The 19,120-nt window shown below is 38.8% G+C and overlaps 1 protein-coding gene across 1 annotated transcript in view; it reads right to left on the minus strand.

The window, feature by feature from the left end:
* ophn1 (oligophrenin 1) overlaps positions 1-19,120 on the minus strand; it is a 44,312-nt gene that overhangs the window by 11,448 nt on the left and 13,744 nt on the right. Inside the window, exons 3-15 of the mRNA XM_014137514.2 lie at positions 15,151-15,212; positions 9,220-9,291; positions 7,824-7,925; positions 7,500-7,610; positions 6,900-7,004; positions 6,635-6,764; positions 5,518-5,618; positions 5,174-5,265; positions 4,330-4,408; positions 4,062-4,095; positions 3,843-3,905; positions 2,738-2,812; positions 29-113 (exon numbers count right to left, since the gene is read on the minus strand). Of these exons, the coding sequence (XP_013992989.1) occupies positions 29-113; positions 2,738-2,812; positions 3,843-3,905; positions 4,062-4,095; positions 4,330-4,408; positions 5,174-5,265; positions 5,518-5,618; positions 6,635-6,764; positions 6,900-7,004; positions 7,500-7,610; positions 7,824-7,925; positions 9,220-9,291; positions 15,151-15,212 (1,111 nt within the window). The remainder of the gene's footprint in view (positions 1-28; positions 114-2,737; positions 2,813-3,842; positions 3,906-4,061; positions 4,096-4,329; positions 4,409-5,173; positions 5,266-5,517; positions 5,619-6,634; positions 6,765-6,899; positions 7,005-7,499; positions 7,611-7,823; positions 7,926-9,219; positions 9,292-15,150; positions 15,213-19,120) is intronic.

A 19,120-nucleotide genomic window follows, 5' to 3' on the forward strand; every position in this document is an offset into this window, starting at 1 on the left:
GACAACATTTAACAGGACAGGAACATACCGGAGATAAAACTTCATGGCACTTGTGATGGTTTTAATGTCCCAGTCACAGCTGTGGAAATCCACATCCCCTGGGCATTTCTGGTCTACAGGAAGAGGAGAAAGCCGATTAAAAACAAACAAGAAAACACAATTCTGAAGAGTGACAACAAGTACAGGTTAAACTCAAATAAAGCATACTATTTAATAGCAAATAAACCTGAAACACCTCGCAGCCCTCCCAAAACAAATAAACAGCAAACCAGTTCTAATTTGAAAAAAATAAGGATAAACGCTTTAATTAGAAACACTATTCATACCAATTTTAAACACTTCTACAAAAATCTGAATTAAATAGTTGGACTGATCCTACAGCCTTCTTAGACTCAATAACTTTGAAACAACCATCAGCAGCTAGAAAAAGATCACCCAAGAAGAAATATTAGACACTTAAAACATTAGCGCAGAGGAAAGCACAATGGGCATCTTTCCCATATCATTTTATTTGATATTCTGGGACAAAGTAGTGCCCCTATTTACTCAAATGACAACACGCGTCACTCAATTCAGTGCTTCTGAGTTTCATGTATCAAACAGTTATTTCAGTTATATTAAAAAATATGGAGTCCCCATCAGATTACAGACCCATAAATGTAATAAATTGTGACAATAAAATAATAACAATACTCATAAGCAACAGAATGGCAGAAGTATTACCAGACTTGATACATATTAAGCCAACATGGTTTATTAGAAATATACACTTACAAATAAAACATGTGTCAGTATAATACAGTACACTAAAAAACAAGATGTATCAATAATGGCTGTTGATACTGAAAAGGCTTTTCACCGTCGAGTGGCCTTTTCTATTCAAAACTTTGGAAGCCTTCAACTTTCCACCTGAAATAATACATTTCATAAAAATATCCTGTATTGTGGCTTTGCTGGCATGCATCCCACTTTTTTCTCTCTGCTCCATGAGCCCCCCCCCCCCCCAAGAATTACATATTATAAATGACCACTGGGTACGAGTTTGCGATGTCCTCTCCCCCTCATGTTTGCACTGACAATACATGAAAATAGTCTGGGGATTAGCATGCGCATCTTCCATATGTAACCATTGTTCCTCTTTAGTGCATTTAACAAGTAAAAGCCTTTCGTGACGAGTTGATAGAATCTCAAGATAAAATTAACGTGAAAAAAATGAAATTATGGCAATAGGAAAAATACAATTTAACTTATGATCTACAGCACTCCTTTAAGTGAACCATAAAAAAATGTAAATACTTAGGATATTTAAGTGACAATAAAACAAATCTATTAAGATAACTTTATCCCAGATCTAATTCAGATCTAATTCAATTAAATAATCTCCCCATAAATGTAACAAGTAGAATAAACCTCTTTAGAATGGCATGGCTACCAAAGTTTGTATATTTATTCTCAGTAATACCAATTACCCACCAAAGACATTCTTTAAACAAAAAGTATACTCGGCCATAACAGACTTCATATGGGCAAATAAAACTCTGAATAATTAGGAACGTTTTACATCCCTAAATCGGAGGGTGGTTTTAACCTTCTAGATTTGGAATTGTATCAACTCGTCACCCAAGGCTTTTACTCACGACATATTGTTAAATACACTAAAGAGGAACAATGGTTACATATTGAAGATGCGCATGCTCATCCCGACTACTTGTTAAAAAAAAATATATATATATATATATATATATAAAAAAAAGTAAAAAAATGGAAAAAAGTTAAAATATTACCCAAAAAATTAAGCAGAAATGGTAAAAAAAAATTTTTACAGGGGCCCTTGCAAACGTTCTGATTAGTGTTCTTTTTTTTCTTTTCTCAAGGTCACTGGCAAGTTATCTACAGTAGGTGCCGCCAGTTGAAATATCTGACTGTATTGGTGAATTAAAGTATTCATTTACTTTCCGAGTTTGTCTCAGATTATTTTATTTATCTTAAAATGCAAGTAAATATAAAATGCCAGTGTCTTTTGCACTGTTTCCACAACAATAAAACTATTATGGCGGGTTGGATACAAGATTATGATATTGATACAATTTTATGATAAATTAAGCCTTTGCAGTAGCACAGTGACATCTAGTTTAATATTGGGAAAAATAAATGTTATATCCGGTCACAGTCATCTGCTTTAGGGGCAAGGGAATTACATAAACTACTTCATAAATATACATTTGGTGCTTTTTAATATTGCTTCAAAATCTGCTGTGTGTTTGCCTGGCTACCCAAAATACTTGCTCCGCCCAAACGCTACGCCACACCCACGGACATTACTTTGTTCTCCGCAATGAGTCTGGATCTGTGTAGCTCCCTGACGACTTCTAGAATGCAAACGCATTCTAACCGTTCTGATTGGTCCAAGAAAAACTGCTGAGTTGGGCCAGAGTCAGAACACACATGGGTAAAGCAGCTTTTTAAAAATGTGTCATTGGCTTTGATACTATGATTAGTTAGAAATGATCCAATCACTGAGGTCTTAATTTTGCACAACAACTGTCTCAACCATCTAAAAAAAAGCAGAATAATTCAGTTTGAGTTCTCAGGCGTGCCAGTAAAACAGGGAAATGTAACAGTTTAATCTCTGTACTGTGCTTCAAACAGCCCCTCTGCATGAAACATTCTTCAATCCCATCTATCTATCTATCGAGAGAGCGAGAGCGAGAACATGTTGACTAGGTAATTTCCTCACCAAAGAAAGCATTTAAAAGCTTCTGCACTTGGATGTTACTGCCAACAGTTCTGTATACTCCTTCTTGTGTGAGTCCTGTAAAAGAGAGAAGGAGAGAGTGGGTGGGGTTTAGGTAAAAGGAAAGAAAAGGGGGAGTTTCCTCCAGAGAAATTCAGAGCAGTGGAAATGTACAGGCTGTTCCTCAGTGCAGGCCTGTATCAACTGGAGTGAAAATAGGGACGTAGCAGACAACGCCTTCACAACGTTAGCCTACTTCCCAGCCTCTTCCAAATGAATGATTTGCTTCACTGCTCCAGTGGATGGCTGGAGTTTATGTTATCATACGAGGCCTGTATATCTTACCGGTTGTGAAAGATAAGAGGATAATTTAATGTATGTATAATGTATGCCATTTAGCAGACGCTTTTATCTAAAGAGACTTACAGTCATGCGTTAATACATTTAATGCAATCTTGGCCCTGGGAATCGAACCCGCAATCCTGGCTTTGCAAGCGCCATGCTCAACCAACTAAACCATACAGGACCATAGTGCTGGTGCCTCACCAAACTCGTAAATAAATTGGACGAGTGAATTAGGGAGGGCTGAAGTGAGAAGCCCCATGGAATCTAAAGAATTTGAGCAGCTTGAGAGATAGCAGTTGAATGTGCCCACACATTTAACAGTTTTCTGATGCCACATGGTAATATACTCTCTCTGGAGTAATACATTTGTTGCCTACATAGTGGTATGATTCTTAAAAAGCTATGTATAGTACTGGTGCGTTATTAGTTATATTGCTGTAAACAAAGTAAAACAGCAAATGTAGTATGGACTGAAGTGCTCTACTATAAGGACATTTATTGTGGTGAGCTAAATGGTAAAGTTAAGCTTCCTGACTGGACGTCATAATGCAGCCGTTGTGTTTTTATTTACTGCTGGCCTTTGGTGAGAAAGATCATTTAGGATAGCAGTGAGGCTTTAGAGTCCCTCATTTCAAACACAACTCATCTCTGCCCTCTAACGGGCAATATGGAAAACTGACTTGACTATGACGAAACTGGCATGAAATCTGATAGGCGGCATACAAAACGCATGGTATGGACTAGAACTTTCTGGTTACTTTACCTTTAGTTTCAACGAAGTTAATGCATTTTCTTACAAACTTGAATCCAACTTCATTCAATTCCACTGTGGAAGACAAGTAACATTTAACAGATTTCACAAGCAGTGGAATGACAAACAAATGTGTCTTTATGGATGTTCAGTGAGGTTAATACGGTTTAATTTACTATATTATACTGCAGTAAAAAACAACAAATAATGAACATTGGTAATGGTACATACTTTCAGCTTGTTTGTGAATTGGGGAATGATAAATCTGGAATGAAAGGACAATGTAAAACACCAAAAACAAATATCTCTGGAGCTTTCTGTGGCCATCATAAAAATAACCCTGAATATATGATATTATTATAAAGATACGACTTTCATTATCATATTTCATTACCAAAGAAAAACAGCAAGATTAGGAATATAAAACACAATGCCTTTACAGTACAGAATAACATTTGGACCAAGGGGGCTGTATGGACCCTCCAGTAAAGAAACTCACAGGCTCTTTTCCATCCATGGCCTCCATCCATAACTTCCTGTTGGCCTCTGAAACAGCCTGGAGAGTGACAGGTATGTTTCTATGGTGATAGGAACAAGTGTCACAGTTAGTGCATAGCATGTTTGACTAATATATATATATTTTTTAATTGGCTGGTGTCTGAGCTCCCTTTTTTAGTTTAGTTTATTAAATCGACCATTAAAAAAACAAGCACACATAAAATGTGAAAAAGCCTTACATGCACATTAGTAAAATCATCAAAGATATCACAATAAAGTCTGAGACTTATTTCCATTGTGGTCCCTCTGTCTGATAAAAAATACACCTTATGGAATAGCGTGGACTGTGAAGTAACAAACATAGGCACAGACACATGCATGCACACACGATAACATACACACTATGCACACGTACACATGGATTTTTCATTGTAGATATGTGGTAGTGGAGAATGGGCCTGGGGGCACACAATGTGTTGTGAATTCTGTGAATGCCTTGGCAGCAGCTAATGTGGATCCATAATAAATACAATGAAATGTTAGTGTACGGCTTGCGTCCCTCTGCTGTAAATATTGTAAAGAATGCCTTGCTTGTATAAATATGAGTTCATGGTGTTCCCTTCCCCTGAAATCACTGAGTTTGCCATCTACTTCCAGCAGGAAGTAGGCACCTGCTGCCAACTGATTGTGTGGGCTATCATCCACTCTGTACATACACACACTCAGCGTCCTTGTAGACCACCTGTTCACCTCACTGCTCAAAATTGTTTATACCACAAGGCATGTATGATCTTATACGAAATTTACCTCATCTCGAAGTCTCAAAGTGGCTTGTTTGTACTAACCTCTCGTAAGTTTCGATATCAAAGCAGAAGCGCTTGTCTATGGACTCGGTCTTTCGGCGGAAGCAGGATTTAAGCTTCAGCTCTGTGGGGCCCTGGAAGAAAGCATCACAGTGTGTGGGTAAAAGGAAGGTGGAGAGGCCTAGAGAGATAATCTCTACATTACAGCTTTGGAGAAAGTAAAAAAAATACAAAAAAAAAATACAAAAAGAACAAAAATTAAAATTAAAAAACAATCATAATATGAGCACATATGCATTTGAATAATTTCATTGACTTATATCAGAGATGAACAAATAGTTGTTCAAGTGTCTAATGAAGATTCTATGACCAATTTTATGACCTACCTGTTTGGTTGCGGGTTTTGGTTCAGCAGGGACCATGACAAACAGCTTGCTGTCTTTGTGATACTTGCAGTAGTACTTCACCCATGACACACCCAAGGCCCCTGGGAGAGCAGGGTGATAGGATATCATGTCAGGGCTCATTCAATACAACATGTTGAGAGGAATATAGCAGGTTCGTTCCACCAATTAGGTGCCTTTTGAGAAGTGTAACTTGGTTGAAATTCACTTTTGATTTCACCTAATTTTAACATTGTCATAAAGAGCGCATGTTAAACCTAAAAAAAACGACTTTCCAATCTCAAGATATAATAAGTGCCTATATAGAGCCAAATAAAGTAATAGGTTGACCGTAACAGGGTTGACGATAAATAAATCCCCTTGTGAAAGGGGGAATGGAAGCTTATTGTGTGCAACAGGGAGAGGCAAATGAATGAATTTTTTTTTTTTTAACATGAACTTGATAGATGGGCAAGAATTGATTTATCTATGGGTAACAGGGTTGACGTGTTTATGCTCGACCTGCTCAGTTTTCCACCATAAAAATGCCCAAAAAGTATAGAACCAGCTCACCTGCTTTTACGTTATGATTTGACTATTAGATGTTCAATGTTTTTTTTGTTTTCTTTATGGAATAGTTTCACCTTATTAAAACGAGAGTTCAGTTCAAGTACCAGGGTTGACCTTAAAAATGAGGGACAGACAAATGAATCACTAACCACCTGAAATAAATAATATTCAGAAATTACTTTTTCAAAGGAACAAAATAATATTCTGAAATTATTTTTTCAAAGGAACAAAATAATTAGGTCTTTACAATGATTGTGAAAGTTGGAGAAATGTAGGGATTAAGTGAGTTAAAATCTTTCTAGAAGTGACATAGGGTTGATGAGGGACATGTCAAAATGCTGAATTTTGGCACTTTAGCAAGCCTTTATTAATATAAAAAATCTGATTGCTTGAATTTTCCATGTGGTCTATATTAAAGAGCACTTAATTTAATATAACAGGCTTTTAAAATTCAATATTGGTGCACAATTTCTACTTAAAATATCAAAGGGCACTCATTTTGTGGGAAGACACAGCAGGTTTACGAACAAACTGTAACATGAATACGTACACTTCTCCTGAGAGTACAGGTAGCCCTCAATGGTTGGCTGGCCGTGCATTTTGCCGATCTGGGTTGGATGCTTCATTCTCTTCATCAGCTCCTCCATCTCCTCACGAGTGCTCTCAAAGTGGTTCCGCGTCTGCAGATAACAGCAAAACAGTCCATGTTGGATGGTTATAAGAAAGCCCTATTACAGCTTCCTGAAGTCCTAACCAGACCAATCACCACCATCATTAGGCATCATTGAGTCTCATTATCATCGGTAGCTACTCACATTCTGCAAGCTGAGCTGCAGCTCCTGCTTATAGGGCATGAAGTCCTGAGTCATCTCCACCGTCAGGTTGTTGAGTGTTAGGATACTGTGAAGAAATGCCAGCACCTGTCCATTGAAAACACAACATATAATTATATTGATAATCATTCAGAAAATGGTCCTGTCACTATATTCTTCTAATGGGCAAATGTATTTCATAATACTTAATGAAGTGAAGTGTAAGAGTTCACCTCCATACCTGCCTTGAGTACCAGATTTCTAAGCTCTCACAGCTGTTCAAAGGCTGTTCTTAACACTCACTCATAATGTACTCTAACACTAACCTATTTCTACTCTAGCATTTAGGCCCAATGAGAAATCAATGCAATTGTGAGTAATTGTTTCCTAGTGCCATGCTAGACTTGCCTTCCTTAATATGCAGGTGTTCAGAGGTAACTATAGTTAGTTCAGGATGAGGGCTATTGATCCACTGTGGCCGTATCATATAATAGGTTACACAGGCAGCATCTATAGCCTTGTGTGTGTGTATGTATGGATAGCCATGCAGCAACACAGGGAGGCATAAACAGGAAGTGTGGGAGACAAGAAGAAAGCACTTACAGGCTCCACCACATCAAACTTCTTTCGGTCCTGCACCTGCTGGATCTGGTACACATACTCCACTGACGACTCATAGAAGTTCAGCCTCTCTTTGTCCAGCAGCTCGTCAGCCTGTGGAGGAATCAAATGGTGATTACAAAAGCAGCTTATTTCCAATTAGTCTTAGCTCAATTAGTCTTAGCTCATCTTTAAGCCATTGAGCTAGTTGAGTTATCCAATTATGGAGCATTAATATACAATAAAGACATTTTACAAACAAAACTTTGTAAAATAAAATCCATTGAACTCTTTACAGGAAGCCTATGTTAAGGGATTTCCACCAACCTCCTGCAGCTGAGTTTCCTTCTTCTTAGCAGACAAATTCAGATGTTTATCTAACTGAGAGTAATATTTTTCGCTCTCTTTCTCAAACTTCTTCCTTCTTTCCTAAAAGAACGAAGTTAATTCAATTACACCATAATTCAACAAAACATTTACAATCTTTTTTTCAGCGTGAGACTTCATCATGAGTCAAGAAGAATAATAGCAAGATCTTAATCACAACAGTTTGTACATGCACATGTTGCTCCACACAGCCATAACTGGCCTTGATCTGTTGAGATCAGAGTTTCCCCAACCCCCTCCTGGGGGACCACAAAACAGTCCACATTTTTGTTATAGCCTTGCACATCTGATTCAACTACTCAAGGGCTTGGTTATTACTTGAATCAGGTGTGTTAGTGCAGGGCTATAACAAAACTGGACTGTCTGGGAGGTCACCCAGGACAGAGTTGGGGAACACTGGTGTACATAGTCCTGCCAACACATTTGGAAGGCCTAGCATTTGTTTAAGATCATGTCTCAGCTGAGGTCATCTGTAGTTGATTACAGACGCCAAAGCACTCTAGTCCACAACCCATTTTGGACTCAGACACAGCTGCCTTGGCAGAGAGGACAGAGGCACACAAAGGGTGAGTAGGAGAAAGAGACGCTAACACTTTTTGAAAGCAAATTCCATGTTTTTAGTACAAACGCTGAGCCTAATACAATATGTACTAGAAAGATCTCAAATCAATTGTAGTCAAAAGTAGGTCAACAGACCAAGGGTATGTGAAAAATGGATATCCAGTCCAGAACCACTAGGCAGCTCCAGTTTTCCATAGGCAGCTTTCAAAAACTCAGTTGATTTATTTAGCGATTATACATTTTCCACATGTATACTGTGCAGTACAACACTAGCGGTGTTACTACACCCCATCTGACAGTCAATCTAAAAAGGCACAATTCAGTCAACCTGCATTGCAGCATAAGCAATCATAGAACTAGTACATTTGAATAGTCTTTGCAATGGTAAAAAAGTTTAACGTTGATCAACTGGGGCAGTTTATGGGGGCACTGGGTAAGTATACTAAAGAGATACATTTAGTTTGACTGAAAGCCTTGCTGAATAAGGTTGGTGTCATGGTGAGTTTCCAGCTAAATTTTCACAGCAAGCAAATCTGTAGGAGGGTGCCATCTCAGCGACACATGAGAGTGGTTTATATGTACTGCCAAAACTCAGATCCTCTTTTCTCCCATCATGTGCACACACTTGTTAGAAGGAAAGAGTGCTGCTTCAGCTCATGAATGTCTAATAGAAAGTGAGTATACTCAACAATCCAATAACCCATAATTGTAAAATGTACATACTGAAGTATCCATCACCCTAAATAAATGAATAAAAAGCTCTATATGAACTCACTTTTGTCACTCCTATTTGCTCCTTGCGAAACTTCTCCAGTGGCTTGATAAGCAGATCACAAGCATTCTGAACCTGAACCAGGAAGAAAAAAAAAAATACATTGCATGACATATTTACAGTGCCGTCCGTAATTATTGGGAAAGTGATGCATTGCTTTATTCTTTCAGCTCTATACTCCAAAACTTTGTATTTGAAATCAAACAATGACTATGGAGGTTAAACTGGAGACTGTCAGCTTTAATTTGAGGGTATTTCCATCCATATCGGAGAACCGTTTAGACATTTCAGGGCACCAAAAATATTGGGACAAATTCACTTGTGTATTAAAGTTGTGGAACGTTTAGTATTTGGTCCCATATTCCTAGCATGCAATGATTACACCAAGCTTGTGACTACAAACTTGTTGGATGCATTTGCGTTTCAGATTATTTTGTTCCCAATAAAATTAAATGGTAAATAATGTAGTGTCATTTTGGAGTCACTTATTGTAAATAAAACACTTCTACATTAATGTGGATTCTACCATGATTACGGATAGTCCTGAATGTATCGTGAATGAGTGAAAAAGTTAGACGCACAAATATCATACCCAAAACATGCTAACCTCTCACCTTTACAATAAGATGGGTATGATATTTGTGCGTCTAACTAACTCACTCACGATACATTCAGGACTATCCGTAATCATGGTAGCATGCATATTAATGTAGAAGTATTTAGAAACATATTGTTATTTACAATAAAATGGACTCAATATAACACAATACATTATTTAGCATTCATTTATATTGGTCACAAAATAATCTGAAACACAACAAAAACAAAAAGCAAATGCAGCCAACAAGTTTGATGTAATCATTGCGTGCTAGGAATATGGAACCAAATACTAAACTTTTGAACATTTTATTACACATAAGTGAATTTGTCCCATTACTTTTGCTCCCCTAAAATGGGGGGATGGGACTATGTACAAAAAGTGCTGTAATTTCTAAACGGTTCACCCGATATAGATGAAAATAACTAAAATTAAAAGCTGACAGTCCACACTAACTTCATAGTCATTGTATCATTTCAAATACAAAAGTGCAGGAGTACAGAGCTAAAATAATTTAAAAAATGCTTCACTGTCCCAATAATTACGGAGGGCACTGTATGTTCTGGCTGAAAAGATTTGGGATGAGCCCTCGGATCCTCAAAAAGTTCTACAGCTGCAACATCGAGAGCATCTTGACTGGCTGTATTATCACTTTGCATGGCAAATGCACCGCTCTCTACCACAATTGGCAAACTGTCTAAACTGGTTTTTGCTTTGTCATTATGGGGTATTGTGTGTAGATTTAAGATGTATTTGTTTTATTTAATCCATTTTAGAATAAGGCTGTAACGTAACACAATGTGGAAATAGGAAAGGGGGGGGGGTCTTAATACTTTCCGAATGCACTGTACACACACACACACTACACTGACACAAAACCCACACACAATGACAACACACAGTTTTACACATCATATCCTGCTGCTACTCTGTTCTTTATTTTAGTCCTATTATCCATCCTGATGCCTAGTCACTTTAGCCTGCCTTCATGTACATATCTTCCTCAAACACCTCGTACCCCTGCACATTGATCTGGTACTATGTATAATGTGTCATTTTGGAGTCACTTATTGTAAATAAAACACTTCTACATTAATGTGTATTTTACGCCTATTTAATTTTTTACAAAATGTTTAACTCCGCATTGCTGGGAAGGCAGCATTTCACTAAAATGTACACCCGTTGTATTCAGTGCATGTTACAAATACAATTTTATTTGACCATTTGGCAAAAACTTTCATACATTACATTAAACACACAAGGTGAGTTATGATAAGAATGCGTGAAAAGGGGAAACCAGCAACTATAAGCCTAGAAATCAAACAAATAAACAGCGAGATCTCTTGCACTCCAGCAGGTGTTGCTCTTCTTCCCCTCAAAAAGAGCATCAGCTATGTTTAAAAACATTCTTAAAGCATCCAGAAAGCCTAGTATAATAGGATCTGCTGCTTTTCACTGCACGCTGATAATGCAGTGTCACAACATAATGACTTCTAAAGCACAAAGCCACAGACTAGAGTTCATTCCAGGGACCAGATCTTCACTACTTTTTAATCTGGATCAGAATGATCCAGATTCTGTAATCCTCTTTTTTGCAATTCAGGATCAGATCAATTTGGCCGTTAAGTAATTTATGATTATTTATTTTTGTATTAATTTTTTTTTAATGAATAATCATAATAATATAATTATTATTATTATTATTATTCGGAGAGGATCATTCTGATTGAGATATCAAGATCACAGAATCCAGATTTTCAGTGCTTTGAAAAGTCCTACACCTTGCCATAGTGAACAGGTTGTGGTACTTCTGGACTATTTGCATTGTGTGTCCCTCCCCCCAACCCCTCTTTTACACTGCTGCTACTCTGTTTATCATGTATGCAGTCACTTTAACCATACATTCATGTACATACTACCTTAATTAGCCTGAGTAACCCGTGCCCCCGCACATTGGCTACCCGGGCTGTCTGCATTGTGTCCCGCCACCCACCAACCCCTCTTTTACGCTGCTACTACTACTACTCTGTTTAGCATATATGCATAGTCACTTTAACCACACCTACATACTACCTTAATTAGCCCGACTAAGTGGTGCCTGTATATAGCCTCGCTACTGTTATTTCACTGTTATTTTTTAAAATAATTTTAAATCTCTTTACTTATCTATTGTTCACCTAACACCTATTTTTTACTTTAAATTTGTACCGTTGGTTAGGGCCTGTCGGTAAGCATTTCACTGTAAGGTCTGCTGTATTTGGCACACGTGACATTAATTTATTTATTTTTTAAATTAAAAATGGTTTTGATAGGAAAACAGGAGTAACCTACATGAAAAAAAAGGTATATACACAGTGCATTCGGACAGTATTCAGACCTAGACTTTTTCCACATTTTGTTACGTTACAGCCTTATTCTAAAATTGATTAAGTTGTCATTTTTTCCTCATCAATCTACACACAAAACCGCATAAGGACAAAGCGAAAACAGTTAAGAAATGTTATAACAAATGTATATATATATATATATAAAAAAAAGGTACGTAAATCTCACATTTACATAAGTATTCAGACCCTTTACTCAGTACTTAGTTGAAGCATCTTTGGCAGAGTTCACAGCCGAGTCTTTTTGGATATGACGCGACAAGCTTGACAAAGCCGGTATGCCTTTCTCCCATTCTTCTCTGCAGATCCTCTCAAGCGCTGTCAGGTCGGATGGGGAGCGTCACTGCACAGCTATTTTCAGGTCTCTCCAGAGATGTACAATCAGATTCAAGTATGGGCTCTGGCTGGGCCACTCAAGGACATTCAGAAACTGGCTGTGTGCTTAGGGTCATTGTCCTGTTGGATGGTGAAATGTCGCCCCAGTCTGAGGACCTGAGAACTCTGGAGGAAGTTATCACTGTACTTTGAGCCGTTCATCTTTTCGCATGGCTTGGTTTTTGCTCTGATATGCACTGTTAACTGTGGGACCTCGTATAGACATGTGCGTGACCTTTCAAATCATGTCCAATCAATTACATTTACCACAGGTGGACTCCAAACAAGTTGTAGAAACAAAGAATGATCAATGGAAACAGGATGAACCTGAACTCAATTTCAAGTCTCATAGCAAAGGGTCTGAATGCTTATTTACATAAGGTATGTTTATTTGTAATAAATCTGCACAAAAGTCTAAAAACATTTTTTTTTGCTTTGTCCTTATGGGGTACTGTGTGTAGATGGAGGAAAATGTTTTGTTTAATACATTTTAGAGTAAGGCTGTAAAGCCTTATTCTAAAATGTGGAAAAAATTAAGGGTCTGAATACTTTCTGAATGCACTGTAGATGAAAATAGAACCTGCCTGCATATCACTTATAAATAAGTAGATGCATCTATTTGACACTTCTCAATATAACAACTGCACACATACCAACAGACCAGTCAAAAGTTTGGACAACTACTCATGCAAAGGTTTTTCTTTATTTTTACAATTTTCTACATTGTAAAATATTAGTGAAGACATAAATTAATGAAATAACACACATTGAATCATTTAGTAACCCCCCCAAAAAAGTGTTAAATCAAAATATATTTTATATGAGATTCTTCAAAGAGCCACCCTTTGCCTTGATGACAGCCTTGCACCCTCTCAACCAGCTTCATGAGGTAGTCACCTGGAATGCATTTCAACCAACAGGTGTGCTTTGTTATAAGTGCATTTGTGGAATTTCTTTCCTTCTCAATGTGTTTGAGCCAATCAGTTGTTGTGTTGTGAGAATGTAGGGGTAGTATACAGAAGATAACCCTATTTGGTAAAAGACCAAGTCCATATTATGGCAAGAACAGCTCAAATAAGCAAAGAGAAAACGACAGTCTATCATTACTTTATTTTAAGACATGAAGGTCAGTCAATCTGGAAAATGTCAAGAACTTTGAAAGTTTCTTCAAGTGCAGTCGCAAAAAACATCAAGCGCTATGATGAAACTGGCTCTCATGAGGACCGCCACAGGAAAGGAAGATCCAGAGTTACCTCTGCTGCAGAAGATACGTTCCTTAGAGTTAACTTCACCTAAGATTGCAGCCCAAATAAAAACTTCAGAGTTCATGTAACAGGACATCAACATCAACTGTTCAGAGTAGACTGTGTGAATCAGGCCTTCATGGTTGAATTGCTGCAAAGAAACCACTACTAAATGATGCCAATAAGAACAAGAGAAACATGAGCAATGGACATTAGACCCGTGGAAACCTGAGCTTTGGTCTGATGAGTCCCAATTTGAGATTTTTGGTTCCAACCAGTGTCTTTGAGACGCAGAGTAGGTGAAGAGATGATCTCCGCATGTGTGGTTCCCACCGTGAAGCATGGAGGTAGTGGTGTGATGGTGCATTGCTGGTGACACTGTCAGTGATTTAATTTAGAATTCAAGGCACACTTAACCAGCATGGCTACCACAGCGATACGCCATCCCATCTGGTTTGCGCTTAGTGGGACTATCATTTGTTTTTCAACAGGACAATGACCCAACACGCCACCAGGCTGTGTAAGGGGTATTTGACCAAGAAGGAGAGTGATGGAGTGATGCATCTTATGACCTGGCCTCCACAATCACCCGACCTCAACCCAATTGAGATGGTTTGGGATGAGTTGGACCACAGTGAAGGAAAAGCAGTCTACTAGTGTTCAGCATGTGGGAACTCCTTCAAGACTGTTGGAAAAACATTCCAGGTAAAGCTGGTTGAGAGAATGCCAAGAATGTGCAATGCTGTCATCAAGGCAAAGGGTGGCTACTTTGAAGAATCTCAAATATAACATATATTTTGATTTGTTTAACACCTTTTTTGGTGAATACATGATTCCATATGGGTTATTTCATAGTGTTGGTGTCTTCCCTATTATTCTACAATGTAGAAAATAGTCAAAATAAAGAAAAACCCTTGAATGAGTAGGTGTCCAAACATTTCACTGGTACTGTATACTGTGGTCAATTCAACATAATGAACCTTTGGTTTTCAGATGTAAGAAAGTTCTTTAAACCTTTAGATACCTTGACATATCTTGGTTGTAGTGCCATTCAAATGTTTAAATCCACCGTTTCAGTGATAATCCTTATTTTCAGCATCAAATCAATCCTAATCACTACCTTTGAGTTATGAAAAACGCAAAAACAACATACAATCCTGATTAAAGGTCAGATTGGATTACCAAATTCTTATCCCTATATGGAAGATAAGAATCAAATTTTTCTGCCTTAAATCCCAATTCTATCATTTAGTCCTAACCGATTGTCAGTATCCAGTCAGATATCTTTTGAAAAACTGGGCACAGTTCCAGAGAAGTGCTGCTGATAACCCACCAGCATCATCCGGTCATCCTCCACTTCCTGTAGGAGACCAGCAAACTCTTGGAAAGACTCCGCTGTGGACAAAAATAGATATGTTATCCATGTTTAGTGAGATAATTGGGCAAAAATGAAGCTCATGGCACAGGGGAGGATAGGAAATCAATACAGGATTGTGTGCCATAACATGTGTGCGATAACATAATATTGTGTGCCATAAAATGAAAATGTTTCACATCCTAATTCCATGAAGTAAATTACACTGAAACATCAATACAGCTGTTGCTACACAGACTCAATGCTAGGGGGTAAAGTAATAAGGCTGACTACAGCCATATATAGATTAAACTCAAAAACAATATATTTTAAGTCTTTAGGTCTTAAGTCAAAAAAGGACATTTACATGAGCATCTCAAGGCCTACTTCACCCACCAAGGTTTTCCAGCACACAGCTTTGAACCTATATGTTGTTGGACTATTTAAGTGATAATGGCAGAGAAACCAGTGTTTGGAGGATGGCACGGGTGTTAGGCCCGACACGAAGTCAAGGGCCGACCCAGTCGTTCTAAATGTTCCATTGCCATACTGACTGGCAACGTTCTAGTAACACTTATTTCGATACATCCATAACAATATGTTGATAACCCGTTAGGGCTCCCCAGTGGCGCAGCGATCTAAGGCCCTTCACCTCAGTGCTAGAGGCGTCACTACAGACCCTGGTTCGATTCCAGGCTGTATCACAAACGGCTGTGATTGGGAGTCCGATAGAGCGGTGCCCAATTGGCCCAGCATCGTCCGGGTTAGACCGAGGTAGGCCGTCATTGTAAATAAGAATTTGTCCTTAACTGACTTGCTTAGTTAAATAAAAGGTTAAATTAAAATTTAATTTAAAAAAAATAAGCTGATGGGGGCCGATTTCGCCTGGAAAAGAAAATGTGCTCACTCCTCAGGACGTTCAGAGGAGCTAGCCAACAACACAGCTATAGTAACACAATCACGTCAAACAGAAGGAAAGACCGCAAATAAGCTGCGTTTACTTTACCTTCTTTCAATATATATACACGCATACAGTGGGGGAAAAAAGTATTTGATCCCCTGCTGATTTTGTACATTTGCCCACTTACAAAGAAATGATCAGTCTATAATTTTAATAATAGTAGGTTTATTTGAACAGTGAGAGACAGAATAACAAAAAAAACAGAAAAACACATGTCAAAAATGTTATAAAATGATTTGCATTTTAATGAGGGAAATAAGTATTTGACCCTTCTGCAAAACATGACTTCGTACTTGGTGGCAAAACCCTTGTTGGCAATCAGAGGTCAGACGTTTCTTGAAGTTGGCCACCAAGTTTGCACACATCTCAGGAGGGATTTTGTCCCACTCCTCTTTGCAGATCTTCTCCAAGTCATTAAGGTTGAGGCTGACGTTTGGCAACTCGAACCTTCAGCTCCCTCCACAGATTTTCTATGGGATTAAGGTCTGGAGACTGGCTAGGCTACTCCAGGACCTTAATGTGCTTCTTCTTGAGCCACTCCTTTGTTGCCTTGGCCGTGTGTTTTGGGTCATTGTCATGCTGGAACACCCATCCACGACCCATTTTCAATGCCCTGGCTGAGGGAAGGAGGTTTTCACCCAAGATTTGACGGTACATGGCCCCGTCCATCATCCCTTTGATGCAGTGAAGTTGTCCTGTCCCCTTAGCAGAAAAACACCTCCAAAGCATAATGTTTCCACCTCCATGTTTGACGGTGGAGATGGTGTTCTTGGGGTCATAGGCAGCATTCCTCCTCCTCCAAACACGGCGAGTTGAGTTGATGTCAAAGAGCTCCATTTTGGTCTCATCTGACCACAACACTTTCACCCAGTTGTCCTCTGAGTCATTCAGATGTTCATTGGCAAACTTCAGACGGGCATGTATATGTATTCTTGAGCAGGGGGACCTTGCGGGCGCTGCAGGATTTCAGTCCTTCACGGCGTAGTGTGTTACCAATTGTTTTCTTGGTGACTATGGTCCCAGCTGCCTTGAGATCATTGACAAGATCCTCCCGTGTAGTTCTGGGCTGATTCCTCACCGTTCTCATGATCATTGCAACTCCACGAGGTGAGATCTTGCATGGAGCCCCAGGCCAAGGGATATTGAGTTCTTTTGTGTTTCTTCCATTTGCAAATAATTGCAACAAATGTTGTCACCTTCTCACCAAGCTGCTTGGCGATGGTCTTGTAGCCCATTCCAGCCTTGTGTAGGTCTACAATCTTGTCCCTGACATCCTTGGAGAGCTCTTTGGTCTTGACCATGGTGGAGAGTTTGGAATCTGATTGATTGCTTCCTTCTGTGGACAGGTGTCTTTTTTACAGGTAACAAGCTGCGGTTAGGAGCACTCCCTTTAAGAGTGTGCTCCTAATCTCAGCTCGTTACCTGTATAAAAGACACCTGGGAGCCAGAAATCTTTCTGGTCAAATACTTATTTCCCTCATTAAAATGCAAATCAATTTATAACATTTTTGACATGCGTTTTTTCTGGATATTTTTGTTGTTATTCTGTCTCTCACTGTTCAAATAAACCTACCATTAAAATTATAGACTGATCATTTCTTTGTCAGTGGGCAAATGTACAAAATCTGCAGGGGATCAAATACTTTTCCCGCCCCACTGTACATATACACACAGTTGAAGTCGGAAGTTTACATACACTTACGTTGGAGTCATTAAAACTTGTTTTTCAACCACTCCACAAATGTCTTGTTAACAAACTATAATTTTGGCAAGTCGGTTAGGACATCTACTTTGTGCATGACAAGTAATTTTTCAATTGTTTACAGACAGATTATTTCACTGTATCACAATTCCAGTGAGTCAGAAGTTTACATACACTAAATTGACTGTGCCTTTAAACAGCTTGGAAAATTCCAGAAAATGATGTCATGGCTTTAGAAGCTTCTGATAGGCTACTTGATAATCATTTTAGTCAATTGGAGGTGTACCCGTGGATGTATTTCAAGGCCTACCTTCAAACTCGGTGCTTGACATCATGGGAAAAATCAAAAGAAATCATCCAAGACCTAAAGATTTTTTTGTAGCCCTCCACAAGTCTGGTTCATCCTTAGGAGCAATTTCCAAACGCCGTTCATCTGTACAAACAATAGTACAAAAGTATACACACCATGGGACCACGTAGTTATCATACCGCTCAGGAAGGAGACGCATTCTGTCTCCTGGAGATGAACGTACTTTGGTGCAAAAAGTGCAAATCAATCCCAGAACAGCAAAGGACCTTGTGAAGATGCTGGAAGAAACCGGTACAAAATTATCTATATCCACAGTAAAACGAGTCCTATAGCGACACAACCTGAAAGACCGCTCAGCAAGGAAGAAGCTACTGCTCCAAAACCGACAAAAAAAAACAGACTACGGTTTGTAACTGCACATGGGGACAAAGATGGTACTTTTTGGAGAAATTTCCTCTGGTCTGATGAAACAAAAATAGAACTGTTTGGCCATAATGACCATAGTTATGTTTGGAGGAAAAGGGGGAGGCTTGCAAGCGGAAGAAAACCATCCCAACCGTGAAGCACAGGGGTGGCAGCATCATGTTGTGGGGTGCTTTGCTGCAGGAGGGACTGGTGCACTTCACAAAATAGATGGCATCATGAGGGGCGAAAATTATGTGGATATATTGAAGCAACATCTCAAGACATCAGTCAGGAAGTTAAAGCTTGGTCGCAAATGGGTCTTCCAAATGGACAATGACCCCAAGCATACTTCCAAAGTTGTGGAAAAATGGCTTCAGGACAACAAAGTCAAGGTATTGGAGTGGCCATCACAAAGCCCTGACCTCAAACCTATATAACATTTGTGAGGAGAACTGAAAAAGCGTGTGCGAACAAGGAGGCCTACAAACCTGACTCAGCTACACCAGTTCTGTCAGGAGGAATGAGCCAAAATTCACCCAACTTATTGTGTGAAGCTTGTGGAAAGGCTACC

This window comes from Salmo salar, chromosome ssa13 (assembly GCF_905237065.1).
Source record: "Salmo salar chromosome ssa13, Ssal_v3.1, whole genome shotgun sequence".
NCBI lineage: Eukaryota > Metazoa > Chordata > Actinopteri > Salmoniformes > Salmonidae > Salmo > Salmo salar.